The 24,424-nt window shown below is 46.4% G+C and overlaps 1 protein-coding gene across 1 annotated transcript; it reads right to left on the minus strand.

Moving 5' to 3' along the window:
- Window positions 1–1,592: 1,592 nt before the first annotated feature.
- Window positions 1,593–24,091, minus strand: emc2 (ER membrane protein complex subunit 2). The gene is made up of 11 exons (XM_030370676.1): window positions 23,925–24,091; window positions 22,552–22,665; window positions 20,222–20,286; window positions 19,403–19,488; window positions 17,439–17,496; window positions 12,396–12,481; window positions 12,189–12,248; window positions 9,059–9,140; window positions 8,345–8,455; window positions 6,233–6,337; window positions 1,593–2,279 (listed from the first exon to the last, which is right to left on the minus strand). Exons 1-11 carry the CDS (start codon window positions 23,962–23,964, stop codon window positions 2,193–2,195), a joined length of 894 nt encoding a protein of 297 aa, XP_030226536.1. The 5' UTR covers window positions 23,965–24,091; the 3' UTR covers window positions 1,593–2,192.
- Between the last annotated feature and the right edge of the window lie 333 nt (window positions 24,092–24,424).

Consider the following 24,424-nt stretch of genomic DNA (forward strand, 5'->3'; position numbering starts at 1 on the left):
AGCCGAGGTCGATGGCCTGGTGAAGTCCCTTTGCGATCTGATTATTGTTACAGACATCAACCAGCCGTTGCAGATGACCAGGCCACCCCATTAACTAACTATACTGTGGAATAACAGGGAACCAATGGATGAACTCCCCCAAAACCCAACTAATGAGAAGTTTCCCCTGTTCATCGTACAAGGGTTGGAGTGGACCGCTGTGTCCAGTAGAGGCAGATGTAGAGGATGGCATATGAGCATGCTTAAAGATGGGACTGGGGATGGATGGGTTGCTTGGTGTTCCGTTCCAAAGCAACAGTAGTTCAGCTGTTGTTACGTACTGGTTGGTGGTAAACTGGTCTGCGGTTTGCAATTCAGTATGAAAGGGAATATTTAGATGGCCGTAGATCTTTTTGGGAGTTTTGAGAGAAACGGACAGCTTCGAGGCCCTACAATGACGTGGCGTCAATCAAGTTTGATCAGTCATATTTTAAAGCCGTTTCATCTGAGTTCTCCATCTAGACCATAGATGGCACTATTGCCTTAGTGTAAGTAGCACTTTATGTCAAGCTCCCCAAGTTATGATCAGTGGTACCATCAAACTGATTGACAATCTCCATTTCCCCTTTTTATAGGTCTCCAACGACTCTTTCCCGCCCCCCTCAAAGTACAGCACTAGTTGCCTGGGAACCAAAATGATCCACAAAAAAATCATCCATCTTCTTCATCTCGTACCCCTTCAAAAGCTTCATTGAGCTTTAGCATTATCCTGTAAAATAATATAACCACTCCGATAGTTAAACTCTGACATCTCATGGCTTTCATTGGTTCCGCAAAATTGGTGAGGAAAGTCAAACATGGACTCATTCATGTAGTGACCAAGGCCAACAGACATAAAAAAAACTGGCAAAAATGGGAATTCCAATTCAATGCTATGAGCTTGTGACCTCTTAAATTTAGACGCTGTCCAAGAGATCATAAAATCTGCCCTAAGTTTTCCATCCGTGTCAAGAGTGAAATTATGAGACAATTGCTCCACAATTTCCTAAACAAAAGAAATGGGAGTACCAGATGACCCTCCATGGATGAGTGAGAACTGTAGTTGTTGGACGTTTGGGTCAACAGTAATTCCCCATCACAGTAATTCACTGTGCTATGCTTGTAGCATGGCAAACCAGAGCTGTCTCCAACCGGAATAATGTTTCTTTTTATTCCTCTGCCATTAGAAATGTTCCAAGATCATTGAAATTACACTCACATATATGGAGGCATTTTCTTAGAAGCTCAAACCAAAATGAGGGGGGGGGGGTTCCATCATTGTTAGTAGTACGTCCAACTAAGTGTCCTCGAGTAACATGCACAACAGGATTTCCCTGCTGGATGCGTGGCCATCTCCCTGCCAGGGCCTCTCCTATGCAACTTAGTAGGCTTGGTTGTCACTGTTAGTCAGAACCAGAGGATGCAACAGTACCAAGAACAGAGCTGGAAGGACAATGAACCAAAACTGGTTTCCTTGACAGTATGGATCATTCACATAAAGCTTTCAGATGACAGACTCCAAATAAACTACTGGAGGCTTTTCTGAATGCAATTTGTTAATAAGAGATCTATACTTGACAGGAAAAAAGAAAACGTTTTATTCAGATAGAAATGTTTAATTTACAGACAGTTAGGCGACCTCACAGTACAGGGGGTGCCTCAAGATTGTTGTTTTTCCTCTTTGTTATAAATACCCTTTACAGCCTATATTATCCGTCTATTTCACATGTGTGCCAACACCTGGACACAAGAACATTAACTAATCAAATAACCTAAACTTCATGAGGGTTCAAAACAGCACAGCAGTTCTTGGGAGAGGACAAAGAAAAAAACAAAAAAATTATCACATTGTTGTAAGCTGAGTTAATCGTACAAAACTAATTCAGAGCACGTTTGGTCACTTTTTAGATATTAAATCAAGCGTGGACGAACACGCCCTCGACGCTGAATCAACGTCCTCCAATTGGCATCGTTATCAAGGACAGCAACCTGAGCTGAGGTACTGACTCCGGGACAGTACTGAGACCTGGCTGCGGTCGCGATGTGATGCAAGGCGACCCGTTGTTGCTCAGTTTGTCTGCATGGAGTGGGGGTGTGAGTGTGTGTGTGTTAACGTGTCTGTGTGGAACAGGGGCGGTGGGTGGGTGGGGAGGAGTGACGTGGACGAGGGTGTCCTAAGACATGGTGATCTGCATGGACTCCAGCATCTCCTCCACAGCTTTCACGGAACATTTGTTCTCCTTGGTGCCGCGGCCGGCCAGCTGTAAGACAGGATGAGAAGGGTGTGGGGAGAGGGGGGAGACAGAAGGAGAGGAGGGATGGGGCAGGGAAAGGAAAAGAGAAACATCAGTTCATTGCGTCTCTCAGCCAAGTGAGGGGGAACACACACACACACACACACACACACACAATGATAACCTCATACACCCAAACCACGCTTCACTAAAAAGCCAAAACAGAAAACATCTCTTCCAATTCAGACACTGTACCGCTAGAAGCAGCAGCAGGGCCAGCGCTGAGAGCTGAGAGCCAAGAGCGCTGGAGACACACAGACCCAGCAGTGTTCAAGACGTGGACTCAGGACGGCTGCACAGAACAGGCAACGCAGAGTTGCCTCTGCACTCCTGAGCTCTTTCCTTGACGGTAAAGTAAGCACCGAAGTGTGCGTGTCTCTGTCTCTGTGTGTTACCTCAATGTCTACCTGAACGACGTTCACGCTTGGCGTCTTGTAGGGTGGTAAGCAGAGTTTATCGCAATACGTTCTATATTTTCATTGCACAATGGAATAATAAGTTATTTAGGATGCGTCTTGTCCTCATGAACTGGCTTGGAATACATGCGGGTACAGGTAGCCGAGGACCAGGTTGGGGTTGGGGAGTCTTGCATAACGATGCTTGCAGGGAAGCGGGATATGAACCCAGGGCCTTCCATCTCGGAATCTAGTACCGTAGCCACTAGTGGGGTGGAGTCCAGATTCCGTTCTGCATGATCGGATGTATCCGACACTGTAACATATGTGGATCTCGAGATTTAATCTACGCCGAGGCGCTAGCCAGCCGATATCGAGGCGATGTTTTGCAAATAACAACCAAAACAAAGGGAGCGGAGCAGTAGAAAAACATAATGTTTGGAAGAATGTCTGCTTGCCTTCTGCTCCCCGTCGTTCGAGGACCCATTCCTCTATTGTATTATTAACCAAAAACAACATTTCTAAGGAAAAACAAATGAAAAAATTGTTACCAAAAAATAACCTCTGGAATTTCTGTCGCATCCAATATAGTTTTCCAAAGGGAATGCCCTATTGTGGTTTAGACTATTTCAAATTTGAAATCCTGCACTCACTAAAGAATTGGTGTTCAAACAGCCAATCAGGCCACACATATTAAGCCAAGTCCTTTGATCCAGGGAGAAAGGGGTGTTTGTGTCGGCGCACAGACAAGCAACATCTGCTGCCGTGGACCAAGTGTAGACCGCACGACAGACTGGACACTGGGGGAGAGATGTGGGACTGTGCGCTACAAGCTCTCTGCAGGCAGTATCATTATGCATGGCTCTGGAACGCACCACACACACACAAACACACACACACACACACACACACACACACACACACACACACACACACACACACACACACACACACACACACACACACACACACACACACACACACACACACACACACACACACAATTTGTACCAAAACCATATTTGCCATCCTTCCAGAACAGCAGATTAACATTACAATTTTCTGACTTTTTGGACGCCACAAAAAAGAAGAGGGCTATATTCGAAGCTTTACAGTAAAGAAGTGTTTATCAAGATGCATGCATACAGATGTATAAAGCAGGCAACACGATTCATACACAGCTTTCTACTTTCTTCCCCCCCCCCCTTTAAATTTCTTTAGGTTGGCAAACTGAAACGTTGCACACAAAAAATTAAACTCTTGGCCAAGGTGTAAGACTAGCCTATGTAATTTCAAAGTGTGAGTCATCCATCCCAATATAGTGGGAGTGTTTGTGTGCGTGTCCGAGTGTGTTTGCAAGTCTTCGGGCATGTGAGGATCGTGTGTGAGGATCGTGTGTGAGGATCGTGTGTGTGTGTGTGTGTGTGTGTGTGTGTGTGTGTGTGTGTGTGTGTGTGTGTGTGTGTGTGTGTGTGTGTGTGTGTGTGTGTGTGTGTGTGTGTGTGTGTGTGTGTGTGTGTGTGTGTGTGTGTGTGTGTGTGTAAATGTGCCTCGGTTTGAGAAGGTGCGCGTGTGTCCGTGCTTAAGTGTGTGTGTGTGTTGGGGGGACGGTGCGGTCACAGCCATCAGTTTGTTCCAACGCGGGGCCTAATGCTCCACTACCTCGGGCCCGGTAGTCAATTATCTCCTCGGCCTGAGGTGAGACCGCCACATTAAGTCCAGCGCCGCTCATGGGAACGACCCAGACAGCACACACGTCTATTTAGAGAGCTCTGATGATAACAGCGCCATGATGCTGGGGCTGGGGGTGGAGGATGAGGCAGGGGTGGGAGGCGTGGGGGGGGGTAGGGGGTTCGTGACGGAGGAGCTAATGGGGAGATCTGGTCGGCGAGCAGGGGCAGTAGGGCAGTACCGCTCCACAACCCCCTCCTGTTACGTCACATCCCTCTGTCCGCCTTTTGCTCAGTGGCTCTCTGGCTCTTTCTCTCTGGCTCTCTTTCTCAGACACACCTTCTCGATCCCAACCACACATCTTTAACCTGTATTATTTTTACCTGTCAACGAGCCTTGATCAATTATATTCCTTTATTACATTTTTAAATAAAATTATATTTTTATTATTAGTCATTGCAGGAGCCTTCCTCAGCTATGACCTCTCTGTGACGTCTTTCGTCCCGGCCTGCCTCTTTCGCACGCAGAGAAATTACAAACAGCCAGTAAGCCACGACGCACATAGTCATAAAAGCGGACGACTGACACACGCAACACTATAAAAAGGGGCCCATCAATCAGCCAGCACTGGCCCAACAGCAGCCGGCAGGGCTAGTGAACCGGGGCCCCACCAACGGGGGACCTGGGCCCACAGGTTGGCCTGCCCTTCATCTAAGGGAGGTGTGGGCTGGGCAGAGATGGGACAGCCTGCGTCATCTCTCCATCCCTCCATCTAAATACCACCACAGCAATCAGGCACACCTGCACGTGCACATGGCACCAACACAACCCCATTGGGGTAGCATAGATCCCTGGTGGATGGAAGTGGGGCTCTTCATGGATGTGGGGCAGACCCTCCTATTGCACTAAAGATTTAGTGCAGGTTTACTACAACAGTTCCATGCCCAAGAGGCTGTGTGGCTTGTTGAAGACGAGTCAACAAGCATATAAAGTCGCTGATCTACACGATCCTCTACACTCGCCTCAAAGCTAGTGTGTGTTTGTGTGTGCGTGTGCGTTGCGGCGGAGAGCCGCCTGTTATCTCCCCAGGAGGCGCAGGGGAGCGCTGAGCGCGGTGACATGTGGACTGTGCCGTCACAGTGGGGAGCCGCTCGCTGCATGGGAACGCCGTGCCAGAGTTTAGCCTGTCGGAGCGCATCTCCCGCGACACCGATTTCTGTTCAGTGTTTATTAATACATACGCTGCCGTGGCAACAGGGACTTCAGTGATACCATCTGAGCCGTGTGCTGCCTCCCAAAACCTTCCCCCCCCCCTGCGCGCACGCTCCCCACATTATGCCGTCTGATTTTACAAAAGCTGTCTTCAGATTAGGGTGATTCATTTGTGGCGTGGAGCCACTCGTGCAGCTGCTCCCAGTGTGCTCAGAGGGCCATCGGATCACACGGGCTAAGCTGTCAGTCTCCTCAGTGTGCAGGGACGAGATCAATTGGGTTGTGTGCTGCTGCTGCTGCTGCTCGGGTGGTGGTGGTTGGAGCAGATTTAAGTCGAAGAGTCCCGGTTCTTTCGGGAGTAAGTACGTGGAGCTGAAATCCTTTTTTATAAAAATCATATTTACATGCAATGAGAGGCTAATGAAACGAGCTCCGCCGTGTAGCGAATGCAGCAGAAGGACGATCACAGAATCGACCGTGCTGCTGTGCTTTGAACATGCAACAGCAGAAAGGCGCAAACACAGAGGGTCTCGGGAGACTTATGGGGTGCAGAGGCAGGAGGATGACAGGGGTCATAAAGCAGGAACCGTGTGCTCCCTCACATCAGACGGGATGGACGAGAGTTGGCCCCCCTCGACTCACCTTATAGGCTCGGTTAATTTGATTGGCGGCCCAGGCGGCGTACTTGATGTTGTCCTTTTTCACCTTGGCACCGACTTTGGGGCTGGCAGCGATGTGGCTCGCCGACTGGAAGGGAAGGGAGGCGGGGGGGGGGACGGGGACGGGGGGGGGGACATAAAAGAGGAGTCAAGTGGGACGGTTATAAAACGAAGATGTTCTCTCCGGATCAAAGTGAGAGGGGGGAAATGGAGATAAATGGGCATGGCCAGGGCCCCGTGTACCACCTCACCAGTCACCGTGGCACAATGTCAGGAAAAAGCGAAGCCCTACGACAAGCGAGCAGAAAATAGTGTTGACAAGGAGGGGGAAAAAGTGAGCGTTACAATGGCCCTGTATGTTAAAACCTCCAGCTGCTCTTTTCTGGTTCCAGCGTCGCCTGATGTGTTGTGTCACTGAAAGGAACCCCTAATTTTTCTGACACTTTGGACTCCTGGCGATGAAAGGGGCCTAGCATGTCTTCGCAAAAATATGAAAAAACAAAAAATATAAAAAGCGGGAGGAGGAGGGGGGGGGAGGCCGGCTTGCGGCGGGAAGAGCGGCGTGTGAATCATGCTCTCTGGCTGGCCTGCGCTCTCCCCTCGAGAACCACAAATCCCATGTCTTTCCCATGTTGCTGCCATCCTCCCCGCAGCCAAAACCATAGAGGGCTTAGCGGGCCCACGCTTCAAAGACCTCCCTCGCAACGTGCTGAAAGCTTAACTCGACATAAATCGACCTGGTACTGCCTTCCGCCCCAGCTTTTGTTTTTTCCCTTTCTATTAACGGTGCCGTAAAACAACGAGCGCGATGCCCGGGGAGACGGGCTATCCCTCTGATGGCGAGCGTTTGTCGGTGACGACGCGGGAAAAAAAACCCGGGAATGTGTCTGACCGGCCACGCCCAGGTGCGTTGTCACGGTAGCCCTGCCCTTCCCAGTATCGTGACGGTACACCGGGACCGTTTGTGTTATTTAAAACGTGTTCCCGGGGCGGTGGGGGAAGGCCGGCTGCCCCTCCGCTGAACCCCTGCGCACCTGTCAGGGGCTGCAGCGTCAGGGGCTGCAGCGCTGCCGCGGAGACTAGCGGCCCGCGGAGCGCAATCAAGACGGAACAAACGCCCTCCGCTCACCCACCAGAGGCTCAACTCGTACCTGAAGCTTACGCTAAAGACCAGATGTGTCGGCAGAGGACTTGTCAGGGCGGGCGGGGGCGGGGGGGGGGGGGGTCTTAGGGGGAGCGCCGAGGCCTACTCTGTCTCCGGACCAGCGTGATTGGGACCAGGACCACAATGTGTTTCTGCTTTGCCTCGCCGGGGTCCTCCTGCACACGCTGCCTACACCTATAAGCATCATAAGTGCTTTCAGCAGGGCCCGTGTTGTGGGCCTGTCTTGGCATGAGGTGTTTGGACGAGCTGAAGGATCCCAGGACCCGCGGAGAGGAAACACTGTGGGTCTGTGTGTGTCGGGGCGCTGCTGCCGCTGCCCACCCCCGGTCCACATAAAACCAACACACCCACACACGCAAACCCACCCACACACACACACACACCCACAGGAACATCGCCCCCCCCACCCCCCAAACACACTCCATTTGTGTTTTTATGTCAGGGCTCACTTACACATGATGTATTGGTGCTAATGGACAACATCCTGTTTAAACAAATATACAGATGAAAGGACTATTTACGCAGACAAATCCCCCCCCCCCCCCCCCCACAATGAAAAGGCATCTGGCTGCTTCATTTTCCAATGTCAGAACACTAGCAGTAGTGGACACTTTTCCCTCATTAACTTGCTATCCCCCCTCCCATTCATTTACACAGATCTTACTACTAAAATAGACGTATCCACGAGGGTAGACTTCAAGTTCAGTCTGAGTCAGCAGTAGGTAGACCCGTCTATGAAATATTTCTACGCCCCCCCATCACCACACGAACACAGAGACACACCTCAGGAGCCTTGACAAACCACAGTCAGAAGGAGTGTTCTCCAGCTGCAGCACCACATTTTTTATATTTTGTTTTTTCATTTCTCCCATTCCTCTGCTCTCTCTTCTCTTTGCCCTCAAATCATTCACGCGGGGAACGGCTACTCACCATGTACAGCCCGAACAACGCCCTCATGTTTCGGTTGTTCAGCCTCAGTGCCTGGGCAAAATACTTCCTGGACAGCTCCAGGTTGTCCAGACCCCCCTGGGTGTACTTCACCTGTGTGAGAAGGCGTTAAAAGGGCTGCAATGAGCCTTGAGGGGAAGCTAACAAAATGACAGCATGACGTCTGAATGAGCAACAAAATAATAAAGCACCATCACATTAAAAAATAACACATAAACGTGGTCCCGGGGACGTTTAAACGAGGCGAAGGGGGCCGGGCCGCTGTTCGGGGTCACCGAGGAGGGAGCGATCCCACCGAGAGGGCCTCGTTCAGATTTCACAGTTACCCCTCAGCTCCACCGGAGCCGTTAGCACTGCGGCTAATGAGCCGACGTCTTGGTTCGTCTGGGAAACTCAGCCGTAATAATTAATGGAGGGTGCTCCGGCGGCGAGGCCGGTGGCTCGGTCGAACCAAAACAAAATAGCTGCGCTTCAACTCTCGATGACGAACGCTAGCGTCGACCCACCACATTCCCTCGTAAACGATGACATCATTGTTTTCAGTGTAATAATAAACGTCCCGTGGCGCTCCCCGTGGAACGCGTATAACGGTGAGTTGCCGTGACGCAGGCGACGACACAAAGCAGGGGTTAGCCTACCGGGCGACAGACAAACAGGCACTGTGGTGGTGGTGGTGGGGGGGCGAAGTAAACCTACCTCAGCATACTGCTCGCAGTACAAGTGATTGTGTGGATTGGTCATCATCAGCTCCTCCAGGCAGAACGCCGCCTTTCCGTAGCTATGGTGTCGGTGGCGGGAAAAAAAAGGAAAGAAAAACAGGTGTCAGTCTGATACAGCTGCTGATGCGTCATCTCTGGGCCGTCAACAGAGTGATGCTTCAGAGGAGGTTCTCAACCGTGAAGCGGGAGGTCTGGCTGCCCCATAAATCCACAGGAATAAATGTGCGTGAAGAAAAAGGCTGCATTAAATCGCGGTTCGCTTCTCCGCGAGGGCCTTGGGCTTTGTGCTACGACACTCTGGTGAGGTTTCCCTCCACTGCCGCGACGTTAACCGTGTTAACAGGCCTACCGTAAGGCCTTCCTGAGCCAGACAGCTGGCGTAGGTAACCGCCGATCTAGTGAGCTTTTGGTTCTCCCTCTCCTTTTCTGGAGGGAGGCCGAAGAGGGGGACGTTACAGGCGAGGGGGAGGACGGGAGGGGCAGGGAGGAGGCGGGCAGGCAGCGAGGATCAATCTTGTCTGTCTGTGTGCATTTTCAGCCTTTAATGTGTAGTTAACTGTCCTCCTGAGGTCAGCTCTACAGCGAGGGCCTGGCACGCCGTGCCTGCCCGCTCGGATGAGATCACTGCTCCGCAGACTTGCTGAGCTGTTGACCTCACGCTTAATCCAGCTGCCACTCAGAAGATCTGACGTACGGCCGCGCACGACCCCGTGCAAACACGACCAAACAAATCAGAAGGAGAGGAGGCTATCCCATTTCACTGCATCTCATTTTTTGATAGAATTTTCACTTCATCCAATGCCTTGTGATGTGATTTTTTTTCTAAAGTGGTTATGGCTGGCCAACTCTGTGTGATTCTGCACTTTATCAGGGAAGAAAAAAATTGTGCCTGCTTCACAACTACGGATCAGGATAGATAATTTATAGTAATTGCATTGGCAGCGAGAAAGGAAGATAAATGCTGTGACGCAAACAAGCTGCCGGCCAAGATATGAAGGATCAAATAATAGCATGTAAAGAATGCTAAGTTCAAAACGTTGGCGGCATTCGGAGGAAAGAAGGTGGCAACAATGAGGGAAATCAGGAGGGGTCGTTCCTGGTGAGGAGGGGCCCTTGGAAGGATGGGGGCTGCTTACAATTACCACTTCCTCCACATAAATACTTTCAGATGTGCCTGTGCAGTGGCCCCAGTCTACAACAGTGCCAGTTGCATCAGCCATTAGCCAGAGCCCTGTAACGGGTCCAGAGCCCTAACCTAGCCTACCCTTGTTCTGAGCCCTCGAAAACCCACTGTTATCGTTCTCCTCTCAAAACCTTGTCTGGAGCCTTTTTCTTTTTTAATGGTGCATGGGAAGGAAGAGACGGTCTGCACGTCTAACTGTGAGAATCCCCCCGATTCCTTGGGAAGTAGAAAGGGGTGGGCATTTGCTATAAAACGATCAAACTGTCTGCACGTCCGAAAAAAGAAAAAAGATGGGCAAGCATGCAGATACAAAACTGTCAATGGAGCCTGCAAATTGCTTTATATATTTTTTCAAATAACTAGTCTCGGTGGCTAATCCTGCAAGACACATGCGGCACAAACTCGCCAGTTGCGTGCATTGATGGCAAATAGACAGTCTAAACATCACTGGCATGTGGATTGTTTTGAGAGAGGCAGGCTTTGTGGCTATTAATTACGGTCTTAATGTGTTAGTGCTGACGCCTGGCGGGAACCCCAACAATGGCCGTCCAGAGACAGAGCGCTTTGTTTATTATCGAGCTCCCAGAGAGCCGTGCGCATGCGAGAGTTTATTTCTCTTCCTCACTCCTCCATCAGCTCTGTGTTTTCCCTGGCGGGGTCAAAAAAAAAAATGTCTGCACCTTCTCCTGGGAATTAAACAGCAGCCACTCCCTCTCTTCAACTCCCGTCACTCTTTTCCCTCTCTCAAACACACACACAAGGCCTACTCGACCATTGTGGAAAAGAGGTGATAATACCATGCCGTCCGGAAGTGGAGGGAGTTTGTCAAGGGAGTTTGTCACCCAAAATAAAGAAAACAATGAAAAGAAATTGACACGCCCGTAGATAAGGGCCCGTGGGAGTGAATGGTGTGATATTAGACGTGTTGGGCTAAGCTGGGAGATAATCGCCTCACCCCTGGATTTCCTCTGGCTGCTACAGCAATAAAGCCCAACAGACAAAAGCTCTGAAACATCCAATAAGTAGCCTTCTCACCGCGCTGAACATTCCAGCCACCACCGCCAAACACCGGGGCAACCGTAAAGCCAGCGTGAACACACATTCGCTCTCTCCCACACACATGTCAAATGTGCACAATTTGACTGGGATGATGCTTCACTGCCTTCTAAACCCCAGATAATTAAGGGGGCTGGGAGGGATTAAAGGTGACAATCCCTGAACGATTCACCCTGGCAACACAGATATCAGCAGGGGTGCGGAGATCTCCTCTGGATCCCGTAGGCAGGGGAGAGGAGGGCTTAAGGGTTCGAAATCCTATTACACGATGTGACAAAACACTGCAAGGGCTTCCATTCAGAGCCGCCGAAACAGTCGGGCATCGACCGACTTGCCATTGTTGGGATTGTTCAGATCAAGCCATCAGGCCAGGTAGACTGACCGACGATGAAGACATGCGCTATTTAGCCTCAACAGATATCCAATAAACAAGAACTTGGCGTACCTCAGCCCGTCCACAGGTCCGTTGTTAACTTGTATTTGAACCCACTGATCAGCTTTAATTAAAAGACTACGTGCGCAAAAAAAAAAATTGTGTTAAGGGATGAGTGTTCTAGGAAGGTGGGAGGCGTGATATATCCCACGGCAACTTTGTGATACTCGTTTTGTATCTTAATATAAACCGCTGCTCAGACGGAGCCCCATACATCCACACACACCGCATGTGTGGATGCCCAAGTCTGACGCAGTCAAAATAAACGGCTGTCCAGAATGAGCTTCACATATTCGCACACTAGACTCTTTCAGCTTGTTTGAGATTTGCTTTTCTGTTTATCTTGTTCTGCCTCCGACTGTCGGGGTACTGTATCATGCTCCTCCATGCTTGTTTCTATATTCGTATTTTTGAATGTGGAAAGGGGTGCCTTACTCGTGTTCGTTGATGTAGAGTTCAGAGAGTTCATGCCACGCTTCCTGATCCCCAACAAACCTGCAACAAAACACAACAATGGACGATGCATTGACCCTTGAATGAACGTCTAAAACAACGTGATAAGGATTGATTAGTGTTGGACAGGGTTTTGGTTGGACCGACATGGTAATCAAACAGAAAGCATGTTTTTACGGTCACACTTACTGCTCCAGGTACTCGTTGAGCTCACGGATGGCTTCAGCTGGCTTCCCCTGGGCCTTAAGGATGGAGATTTTGCGTTTTCTGGCCGCCTGTAGATGGGCACAAACGCAACATTACAGAATCCCTCCATGGCTTTTTCTGGGGGTGAGTGCAGGATCTACCACAGCGATGCCAAGGACATTTTTATAGTGTCTCATAATCTACCCAGCATTAAATGGTAAAAACAAGAAGCATTTTATGAAAACACTGAAATAGTGATTCATGTGGAACTTTGTGTGTGTGTGCATTGATGTGTGCATCTCTCTGTGCGAGAAGGGAGTGGGCCGTCACTGTTTATCGTGAGCGATGGCAAGTCAATGAATATTGTTGCTTGCAATTAAATATCAGCCCACACCAGCAAATCCTTAGGGGTAGTTAATGGCCATGGCTGAAGCGGTTGGGAACGGCTTCATAGATACGCAAACATACGAGTCAATGCTTGGGAAGATAGGCCTAGCAGCAGAGTCGAAATGGGATTAGTTTATGGGAAAAAAATAACTTGATTCTATTCCGGACCCATTGCTTGCGTGCCCTGCATGCATTTGGAATTGCCTCTGCCCCAACTTCCATCGGACTCAAAATTGCTTTCCGTTTCGTTTGATGTTGCAAGTGACCTAGGGCGGATTAGATTCTCATCAATCTGATCGAGGATCTTGCGTATTACGGCTGCTCCAACAAACTTTTCCAGACCCCCCTAACCCCCCCCCCCCTCCAACCTCTTCCCCTTCCCCACAGTAGTGCCTGAAAAGCTAAAGACGCAGCTTCTCCATTAGCAGTGGACGGCCCCTGCCACAGCTCGTTTTATTTATGGACTGGCACTTGACAGAGTGAGGCTTCCTCGCTCTCTCCCCCACACCAATAACCAAACCCATCGAGGGCTACGTATGAGTCATGTCTAGGGGGCTGTAAATCTGGGACTCCTGACACCGACGTCACAAGAAATCCACTTCTATTCATCACAAGTAGGACCTGCAGAGGGGCACCGGGACCTTTGCCTTCACTGAGCGCAGGTTGGGTTGGGCTTGCTACCCGCAGCTCTCTTATGGGAAAGGGCCACACAGAGCCTGTCATAAGAGGGCTAATAGGACTTCTATCGTCAAGGATTAGGGCCTATTCATTAAAATGTTAGAAGAAATGTGCAAGGTTGTTAAGAAGATGAGAGGAGAGGAGTGGATGCTAGAGGGTGGTCTGAAGTCAATTTGAAAGAGATAATTAGTTGAATATGCTGTGCGGTTAAAAAGCAATGGGGAACATGGAAAGGTCAAACAATTATTTACCCTTCTCAAACATCTGAGTGTAAAACAGCGATGACACATTGAGCATGGGGTGCATTACATAAATGAGATTCAATGTTCAACTATGATTTTCAGGCTCATTTTGTCTAAATTATAAGCATGTGGCCTCTTTTCCTGTCCATTACCGGAAAAGACGCTGGAAAGCGGTCTAGGAGACCAGTCCTGTTGAATGTCAATTTTCACACTTATGCACCCCTTCCACCGTCACCCCACCCGTTTCTCACCAGCACTGAGATTGGAAACCAAAGAATACTTGGGGTTGAAAGAAACAACATATGGAAGTTGGTAGGCCAGAGAGTCACACGGCACTTTATTAAACACGGAGCAGTTCCAAACCGCTCCTCTCTTGCGCCCTCCTCCTTTCTCCTAACTAATGATCCAGAAAAAACCTGGCAATGGATCTCGCCCTACTGTTGTCTGGGACTTTATTCTTTTTAATTCTCCTTAAAAGAAAAGGGAGGATATTTGCATCCCAATTGAGTGTACGGCCTACAAGCCAAATGTTATCGATAACGCAACAAGGCATCAGAACATGACAGTCAGCCTACATAGTAAATGCTCTGTATAAAATAACACATCCAAAAATGACTGTACGGCCTACAGGCCTAATGTTCTGTATAAAGTAACGCAGCATCACAGCATGACTGCATGGCTGAGGTCTGCCGAGACACACAGTCTACTAGAGAAGTAGAACTATTGGCCATATCGTCAATAGACTTCTAAACAATGGTGTTGAATTATTCTCAAAGAGAAGCCCCGTTTCTGCCAAGACATTTGAGAGCACCTGACCCCTGCAAACACTGACTTGATTGGCATAAAATATTTCACATTATATAATCCTACAAATCAACCGCAGTGGTATATTTTCAGACCACAAATGTCTTGTTTGAGAAACACTGGCTTCGTACACAAACCAATTAGGTTGAAATGACAGGGTTAGAATTCAAATACGAACTCAACGATTTAGTCAGTTGGCTGCTTGTAAAAAAATATCGAAAATGCTCCACGGATCGAAAGCACAAGTAATGCAAGAAAAAAAAATGCATTTACACAGAGGCAGACGAGACATTCTCCAGATCATTGCTGTAGGTACTGGAACATAGCAAGGAATGGAAGGGCTACAAGTTTGAAACATTTTTTGGACACCGCCATGGCAAAGAATCCTTGAACAATTTTTGTTGATTCAACAATTTTGGTTAATGGGTACCACATCTATTCCACAGCCTGTAATTACAACAACTCCGTTTCCAATCTCTGCTGCTCATGCTGGGATGCCTCGCAAGTCTTCCTTACGGTCGCCAAATTTCCGCCTTTACTCGGGCCGATCTCTAGCCCGGGCCTGAAGAACATGTCGGAGAACCCACCCAGAGGTAACCCTCGCTCCGGGACAGGTGATCAAGGATGACTTTAGGTTCAGTATTCCAAAACTACACCCAGTGCAACTGTGGGAAAATGGTGGTGCAGGTTGGATTGAAAAAGAAAGCGGTCTACTCCCTTTCCCGGGGTGTTCCACTGGGTAGTGTCGACGCCAACATCCTGGGCCTTCTTCAGATTGCAACAACAATTTCCATGGCGGCGGTGACCTTCATGTGACAAACCCTTTCCTGTAGATTAGGATACTTTAAAAGTCTGTCAGCCTCACTGTCTTTGAATCCACAAGAGTTCATCCCTCAATCGTTATCAACTTGCTGTTGCCAAGTTGTTATCCAAGTTGCGTCGTTCCTTGTTAGGCAAAGCATGTGTAAGGTGTGTAAAGATATAAAAATATACATATAGTAAAATTAATCCATATAGCTCTCGAAAATCCTAATGCTCGTTAACCTGTATCTTATAAAAGCTAAATGCTGAACAAAGTATACGGCTCTAAAGCTTGTAATTGAAAAATGACTGCAGAGCTATAGCTCATGAAGGTAAATAAACCAGATTGGCATCAATATTCCTCAGCTCCAACAGCAACATGAGGGTAAAATAAACATACAGACAGTCGTGGCCAACGTAAAGGTGAGACTGACACAGAAGAGGCATTACGGGGACGGCAGCTGTAGTAAGCCACAAGGAGAGATTATGAAACTGAGGGGGGCATTCGCTTTACTCATAGTGCAGGAGGGGAGGGGGGAGTGCATCGGAGCAAAGTAAGGTTTATTGACTTTGTAAGCAAGACTTCCATTTGTTTAAAACAGATAGTCAATGAACTGGGGAATCTTCACGTGGCATCCAAAGAACAAATATCCAAGCACTTTACCAATAGAAAGAAAAAAAAGGAGAGACTCAATATTCCCAAAGCAAGTCCATGTGTTGGAGAAGCCCGATTATGTCTTAAAAAAAATATATACTGCCAAATTAAATAATGATGTGGTTGCTTTTGAGAGTCTTTCATTTTGTAGAATAGTCTGTTCACCCTGGGGATCCTTAACCAGCAGGTACATCATGTTCTCGTCACTCGTGCTAGATGGACAACAAATTTATTTCATTCCATGTCTTCCCCTGGCTGATGTCATCCGACAGCACAAAGTTACTCACCTAATTAAATAGAAAAAAACAACTTCTTAAGATCAAACAAGGCAGCAACAGAGATGCCCAATCTTAAAGCGTACTCTTTTTACCAGCAGATGGAATCTGACTCTGGAAAGCAGGCAAAAGTAAAAGGTCTTGGCGTAATCCAAGACTCTGGTTTAAGTGAAGTCTTGTTCACTATGTCGACCTGGTCACTGTTATTGTACTATACAAACCAAACTACGATAATGCAACAAGATAGCAGAGAAGTGCATCCGTGATTTTATCTCAAGTATATTGGATTATTTTGCCCAATGTAATGCAATGTAACTCTTTTTAACCTGTCGGCTACAAGAATCCCCAGACAACGTGTTCAGACCTCCGCAACTGGACCTCTGGCGTAGATTTAAGAGAGGGAGAACATATCACTCCTTTGTTGGCCTCAGTGCATGCAAGATGGTCCCGTGGGATTGGTCTTTAACAAGAAACTAAAAATGTACATGTTTTCACAGGACTTTAACGAGGAGGACCGGGTTATTTTATCTCTTTTCGCTTCATTTTTTCCCTAACTTTCTTTACAGTCGTGTTATTTCATAAATCTTTCTTTACCTGATGTTAGATTATCTCCCTTATTTCCAATCGCTCTTAAATGTGTTAGGAGCACCTGCATTCTTTGACCCATCTACTCGAATGGCACTTTAAAGCAACATTGTTTATTGTTGATCATAACTTACTTTAAGAGATGCGGGTACTAAAAACGCTGAAAACTACGACAATACTTTAAAAAAGTTTTGGCCGGGGGATGGTAGACCAAATCGGGGGAGGTAGGGGCCAGGGGCACAGACCTGTTAATAAGGCTCCGACTAGTAAATCACAGTATTCAAAAGGCAGGCACTTCTTTATTAAGACTGTTAAGTTACCCCGAGTCAGTCCGACGTTGACTCAGACGGTGAATCACCCCCATCACGCACCCTCCCCTCGGCCCTGCACACCTGTCAGGCACGCTGGTGAGAGAGCGAGCACCAGTGCTAGGACAGAGGTCAAGAAGGGCCAACGGGAAGTTCAACTTCAGCAAACTCAGGCCCTGAGGCCAAAAAAAAGGAGAACTAGCTGTGGCCAACTCAAGGCCCGCCAAGGAAGGTCAGAAGGAACCACAGAGGCAAACCAAAGGAACTACTGAGCCATCTGTTAAGTGCACCATTTCCCAGCCCGTTCTCACCGTGTTCGTGGGGTCGTCTTGCAGAATTGCCTCATAATACTTGGTCGCCTCGTCGTACCTTGACAGAAAAAAAAAAATTCAAACGAAGGAAAGGTATTACTTTTTTTTGTAATCAAGAGTTACCAGTCAGGGAAAGCGAGGTAGAATGTGAAATCAAACAATAGTTCAGGGCAATCGGGTTTCTCCATACGGCACTGCATATTATCCCTGTGATTACGCCGAGGCCGGGCAGAGACCAGCAGCGCTCCAAAGAGAGAAATAAACACTCATTAAACTTTAACTTGCTGCTGGAGCGGCAGGACCCAGTGAGGTGCTTATATCACCTCACCATGAGTCATGAAATCAATATGAACAAAGCACACAGGCCCTGCAGATTGTAGTCACCTTTGATTGTGTCCACCTTGGGTTCACCTTTAAACAATTGAAATCTCTCTTGTTTTACATCAGTCCAGTGGGAGGGGGTTGTTTGGGTGCCTGCGCTTCGACTCCGAGGAAAACCCCTCTTCCTACACATGTGAACCTGATAAGCAACAGGAATCTAACATTTTGTCTCAAAGCATCAGTGTTGGACCACATGGACATGTATAAAATGATTTAGGCTGGAGTTATGAGCTGTAAACATCCAATCACATGGTGGAATAATCTGGGCGTACTTGGGAGTCCATGTGCACTTGACTTGTCTTTCCCAATTTGGAACTGAGGGATAACTTAAAAAAAAAAACTTCTTATTGGGGCAATCAGCAGCACTGATACTTTTAGGAGTCTAAACTGGGATTCTAGGATCAAAACGGGCCCCACCCACAACCTTCAAAAGACAGAAGCTACTCTGGTTCCTATTAGTGGAGAACAGGCTCTACTTCTAGTGCTGCCCTGAAACCTCACAATCACTTTATTACTCAGACACACTCTGGGAGATTTCAGATGGCACCAGGCAACCACTCCTGAGCCACTTTGATTTGCTTTATTTACTTAAGGACCCTGTGTGTGTGTGTGTGTGTGTGTGTGTGTGTGTGTGTGTGTGTGTGTGTGTGTGTGTGTGTGTGTGTGTGTGTGTGTGTTTGTGTGTGTGTGTGTGTGTGTGTGTGTTGTTTGAAGCAGTGTCATTCATGTTGAGCTACACGCCTGCTGACAATTAGATTCCAGCGTAGCGTTCATTCTATTTGACAACGGCAGAGCGGCTGCTCATATTATCACACAGAGTCTGACACTACCGATAAACCAGCGACCGCGATCCACACTGGGAATGTGTGAGAGGCGGTCAACAGCTTGAATTGGCCTTACCTCAGCTCGGACACTACCAAAATATCTCTGTTTATCCTCCTCGCTCATACACTACGCTTTCCTTTTTTATGAATCGAAGATTTTAAAATAAAACAAGGGAGGGAAGTTAGGGAGGGGGGGGGGAAAGGTCTGATTGCGGTGATCTGAGCGGGCTAAAAGGATGCGCTCACAGCACCGTTCAAAATATAAATAAACACAAAGGGAGAGGGAGAGGGAAAGATAAGGAAAAAAAAACAACAGAGTGAGAGAGCAATAGAGAGAGGTTAAGAAATAAAAGAGAAGCAAAGATTGAGGGACCCCCAGAATAACAGTGGGGTCTGACCACTTCCTTCCCGGGAATCCCTCACTAAGGCTAAAAGGCCACAGGACTACCCAGGACTTAACCCTTGCTTGGTCCTGAACCCTTTTTTTTCCCTCCAAAGCAATTGCGGGTGATCCAAATCATAACACACCCTACCACATACTCTCTCTCTCTCTCTCTCTCTCCGTCTCTCCCTCCATCTCTCACACACAAACACGCACACACACACACATACACATTACGTTTTACCACTTAACATCTGCTCACGGAGCCGTGTCCTCCAGCCTTCCCAAACAGTTAGGCATACAATTCCGAGGGCGTGCTGCTGTGTCCCCACGCCATCTTTTCCACATTTGGTTTTCTCTCGGCCTCCGATGCTTACCTTTCCAAAGCTTCCAGCCGCATGCCCGATAATCGCTTCACTCTGTGGCTATCTGGAAACTGCTTCCTCAGTTCCTGTAGACAGGTCTGCAAGGATGTGGGCACAAAACGGGCAATTATAGTTGGCTGCAGCTTACTTCATCTTCCACTAAATTTCCCCCCCCCGCTTAGCACAATGGTACTTGCCGGAACCATTGTCATGCCCGAAGGCATTAAAAAAAAATATATATATGGCGCTGGAGCGGCCCCCATTCATTACGTATCAGAATACGGACACACAGGGTTTTTCACCTCCTTGTTGATGTCGGGTGGGAGGAGAGGTTAACATCGCGGACCGAGACAGAGGAGGGCTAATGTAATGCTGGCATGCTACCCCGTGAGGGCCAGCTGGCTCTGCCTCTACGATAGAAAGTGGGAGGCAGCGCTCTGCCCAGCAGGTTTCTGGTTGTTTTCTTTCAGAATCCCCATGTTTTGCACATATTCGTGAGAGGGGAGGCATGGTTATTGTCATGCACTGTCTTGGGCCGAGTGAAGTGTAAAGTCTACTCGAGGGATCGCCTTCTTCAGCTCCATCAGGCAGCTGACATCTGGTCCTCCTGTTTTCACTCTGGCAGCCAGACAGACGATGCGATGGAGAACTGATTCCAGAAAACCAATGCTGATTAAGTGAAACCGTTACCGTAATTGTAGAGAAGAAGTGTATTATAGAGAGCATTTCGAAGCCTTTTAAATTGTGTGGAGTTTATATCAAACAATAGTATGATAATAGTATAATGTAACGTATAATGTCCCTGATCCAGTGGATAACTTTGAGTCTTACCATGGCCAAGTCGTCCCGACTGCAGTCCAGCGCTGCGATCATCACCTGCTCGTAAATAATCCAAACTAGACAGAGAAAATGCAAAGAGAACATACAAAACTGTGGAGTTAGTGAAGGGTAAATGGACTGCATTTATAAAGCTGTGTTCTGGGAAGCGGAATTCATCATTGTATTTTGTCTGCCAGACAGACGTGCAGTGGTGTCAACAATACAATACCATTACTACCTCGATAAGAGAGCAGACGGTTGATCAACGCATGAACGCAGAAATAAACTAGCAACCCTCCAATTGAAAGTAAATTTTCTCTATTCATCGATTTCCTATTTTCTTCAAGCTAAAATAAACTGTATTCAAATCTTCTCATTCTAAATTTGTAGGGATGTCAAGTTCTAGTCAGTTGGTAAATTGGTTGTTTGACGTGCACCTGTTTGACCAAATCGATGGTCTGACAATCGCTTGCGTTACTTTCAGGTAACTTCTATGTGGAACTTCTTAATCTATTACTGAAGGAGATATGCAGAATGATGCTTTACATTTTGAGTGATGGCCTGTGTTACACAGAAAAATTATGATTGTAATAATAATAGGGTTTGAAACACTAAGACTTATAAAACAGGGAGGTCCATACAACCTGGTTTTCACAAATTAAACGCGCCCATAAAGAAGAATCCTAGTCATAACTTACTGAACATTAACTCAAAAAAGCCGTCGGTCTGGCTGCATTTGTTTAGATGGTTGACAAAAAAGTATATTGACTTATAATTAAGTAGTAATAAGTACGTAGCAAGATCATCTTAAGACATATTTTGTGTTAAATACTCGATAGGCTTTGAGTCATTTTATGGGTGATTTTCCCCATCGACTGGTCGTACAATTCTTAGAATTTCAGTCTGCCAATATTTTATTTGGTTGACTATAGCCCTACTGATATTGATAGCAAATAAATAACTGATGCTGGAGTACAGAAAATTAATAAATTATTGTGGTTGATGTGCTTGTATTGTACAATGCTTATCTTCATCACTTCATCCTTGCTATTCATCATCCAATATATATATATCACGTTTGTAGCCGACCTTGGTGGATTCCCTCATTAACCAGCCCCACATCTCATGTTCCGCATGGCGGTTAGAAATAAAATGTTCACTCACTCAGTCGGCTAGTATAACAGGATTGACGAATGGCCCAACCACTAAAGCCAAATAATTGGATTAATAAGAAAAATCGGAAAAGCTCGTTTTGACAGTGAAGTCAGAAAATATCTTGAATGGACAGGCGCTCTTATTGAAAAGCAAACCCAGCGCCACCAGGGATACTGATTGTGCCAGAAACACACGCATTTCAATATTTTATATTTTTTATTATTCCAACCCGTTTCATGTGCCATCTTGTTTCACAGCCAGTTGAAAAGCTGCTGAGAATAAAACCACTGCATGTTCAATGTTTATTCTCCTCTGTATGAGGACTTTATGAATCATAACAAGTGTGCGTGAGGCTTTTTTACAGGATAGTCGTTATAATGGAAATTTAGGCCTAGCTTTGATATGTTTACAAAAGGAAACACTGGCTACATGGCTGCAAGATAAATATGGAGGCCAAGACTGAGAGTGTTGAGACATTTGAAAGACATTCATCATTATTTGTATAAATTAGATGCTGGGCATTCCCTCATGCCACTCAGAACCAATGTATGCCAGAAGATAGATACTTGGATGTCATTTTGTTTTGCTTGCAACTACAACAATAGCCGACTCACTGTATGTTAATGCAGCATGTAGCATTGAAAAGCAATACAACTCTAGACTTGTATAAAGGAAGTACGATTTTAGTTATTTTAAGAATGTTTGCATTGGATAGTGTTTGAAAAGAATAACTCTGCAAGTAAGACTAGCTACCACAAAACAAAATGCCAGTACAAACTCTTCTCTTGTAGAGCCGTCAGCATGTGTTATGCATATGCACAGATTAGCCCAGAATAAATCATATTTGCATAACACATGCTTGATTGTTTTTCTAGGATTTTAACTTCAGGTCATCTTGTGGTTATTTAATCTCCACTGTGAGTATTACTTTCTCAATAAACCCCTATTGAATTATTCACAGCCTGAAAATGATTCCGGCTTTATTAAATTTGTAATGCATCCTAATTGTGTCTGACATATTCTAATATGTGTAAATATGTGCAGTCAGTAGCACACTCACTGGGTGGCCCGCATTAATGATTAATAATGAAAAGTATTGTACACGGAAGCAGCCATGTATTTAATCAAAATGTCAGTTCTGTTTAGTCAGGCCTATGCATGTATCGTTAAACTTTAGAAGGACTTACCGTCGTCTCCCAGTTTAGATCCATGGTCGCTGATGAGTTCTTCACCAACATCCACGATTTGTTCACTATTTCGACAGTTATCCTCTCTCCATTTACGAAGCTTGTCTCTCATCTCTGTGAACGACAGGAATGGGCTTCAGTCATTCTGCTAAATATTGTTCTATAGGATAATGTTTTTGACTTGACTTTTCCAATCCAAAAATCCCTGTTATCCTACATCTAACGGATGACACAATTGCATAATCCCACATGAGTTGGAAAACATGCCAACTACAATTTACTATGCATAGCATTACTTCTCAAATTTAAAGGAAAACAAAAAGGGTAAATTAATTATCAAGAACCAAATACAAAATGCTAATAGAGTTGAATGATACATCGTTGATGATGTTCTCATTAGATTAGTTGTTTATTAGTTGTTTTGTATTCTGCTACGGCTTGTGTTACGGCTGCTTTTGTGATGCAGTTGGTACATCTTGTATGAGCAAATAATATCCTATGGAGACATCTAACCTCGTTCCCAGCACTTGTAATCTCAGACGGATTGCCTGTATGGGATGCTCCACATTAGCGTTATTGGCGAGAGCAGCATGCATTCAGCGGCCGGGGGGGGGGGCATTCGAGGTCACATTTGTCCTAAAAACTCCATATATTTCCCCCGTTCCAAGTATTATTGTCATCAATTATCCTTGTCATGTTTTCGCTCAAGGGACTCTTAATTGGGGTACACAGCTCATTGGATAAAAGTGCCGGAAATTGCGTGTAGGGGTAATGCTATATTTCAGGATCCCTTTCGAGATCCCTCTCATAATCTAGTCAGAATGACATCAATGGTCGATGTAGACTTGACAGTGTATTGTCACACGAAGCGACGTGCAGTTGACATGGAATTCATTCACTTGTATTAACTAAAGCGAGCAAATACGATTCAACGATCCCAGAATCGTTATAATACTTGTTAACCCAAGCTTCAGACATGATGATGCGTTATAGTATCATCCATTCTCTCGGGGAGCTAGCATGCTAACCCTCTGAAGCTAACCGACGCTCCATCCAACTATCTAGCTCACAACATCCTGTGTTTTGTTGCATGTAACACAAACGATAAAACACTAAAGATTGCCGTGAGACCCCGATCACGTATAGAAAGATACAATCAACATAATTAAACTAACAAAGCTCGGAAGAGATCAGCTGTTTAGCCTAGCACAGCACTAGCGCTAGCTTGCAGGTCATATGAAGAAGCTGCGTTCTTCCTGTAGTTGTCGTTTACAAACCACGCTAAGAGATAACAGCATGCTTTGACTTCACAGGATGAATTTATTGACAGTCATGCATGTCTTTTATGAATAAAACCAATGTCTCCCTATTACCTTCCCAGCCCACATCGTAAAGCTCTGATACGGACGCCATCTTTCCTAGAACGACGCATGCGCAAATTACGTCATGGAGATCCCGTGGTGGGTGTGGCCAGACTTTGGATATGTGCACATGACAAGAGCTCAACACTAAACTGCACCTGATATCACCTTGCGATTGACATGACCACTACGACAAAAGGCTTGTGTTTGAGCTACATCTATATAGTTTGAATTAATCTATCTGTAAAATACATATAGTCAAAGTCAACTCTATAGTCAATTTCAAAACATGTGCCAGACATGAGGAATCGAAATTACATTTATCTCCAACCCACGGTGCAGAACAAAAGGATGAAAATTAGGTAAAATAAGATAAGAAATATTTATTTAAGGTAAATAAATGTCGATGTGCAATATGATCTACATTATTTACAATATGTGCACATATCACATCTTCATGGTGATCGTCACATTGAATACTTTCCAATTTACAGCCTATGTCTTCGTTGATA

This window comes from Gadus morhua, chromosome 11 (assembly GCF_902167405.1).
Source record: "Gadus morhua chromosome 11, gadMor3.0, whole genome shotgun sequence".
In the NCBI taxonomy this organism is placed as follows: domain Eukaryota; kingdom Metazoa; phylum Chordata; class Actinopteri; order Gadiformes; family Gadidae; genus Gadus; species Gadus morhua.

Excerpts from the sequence above, each read along its gene's own strand:
- emc2 (XM_030370676.1), bottom strand. The coding sequence starts at position 23,964 with ATGGCGTCCGTATCAGAGCTTTACGATGTGGGCTGGGAAG. Across the intron at positions 22,666-23,924 it reads TTACGATGTGGGCTGGGAAG|AGATGAGAGACAAGCTTCGT; the intron begins GTAATAGGGAGA and ends TGTCGTTCACAG. Across the intron at positions 17,497-19,402 it reads CGGCTGGAAGCTTTGGAAAG|GTACGACGAGGCGACCAAGT; the intron begins GTAAGCATCGGA and ends TTTTCTGTCAAG.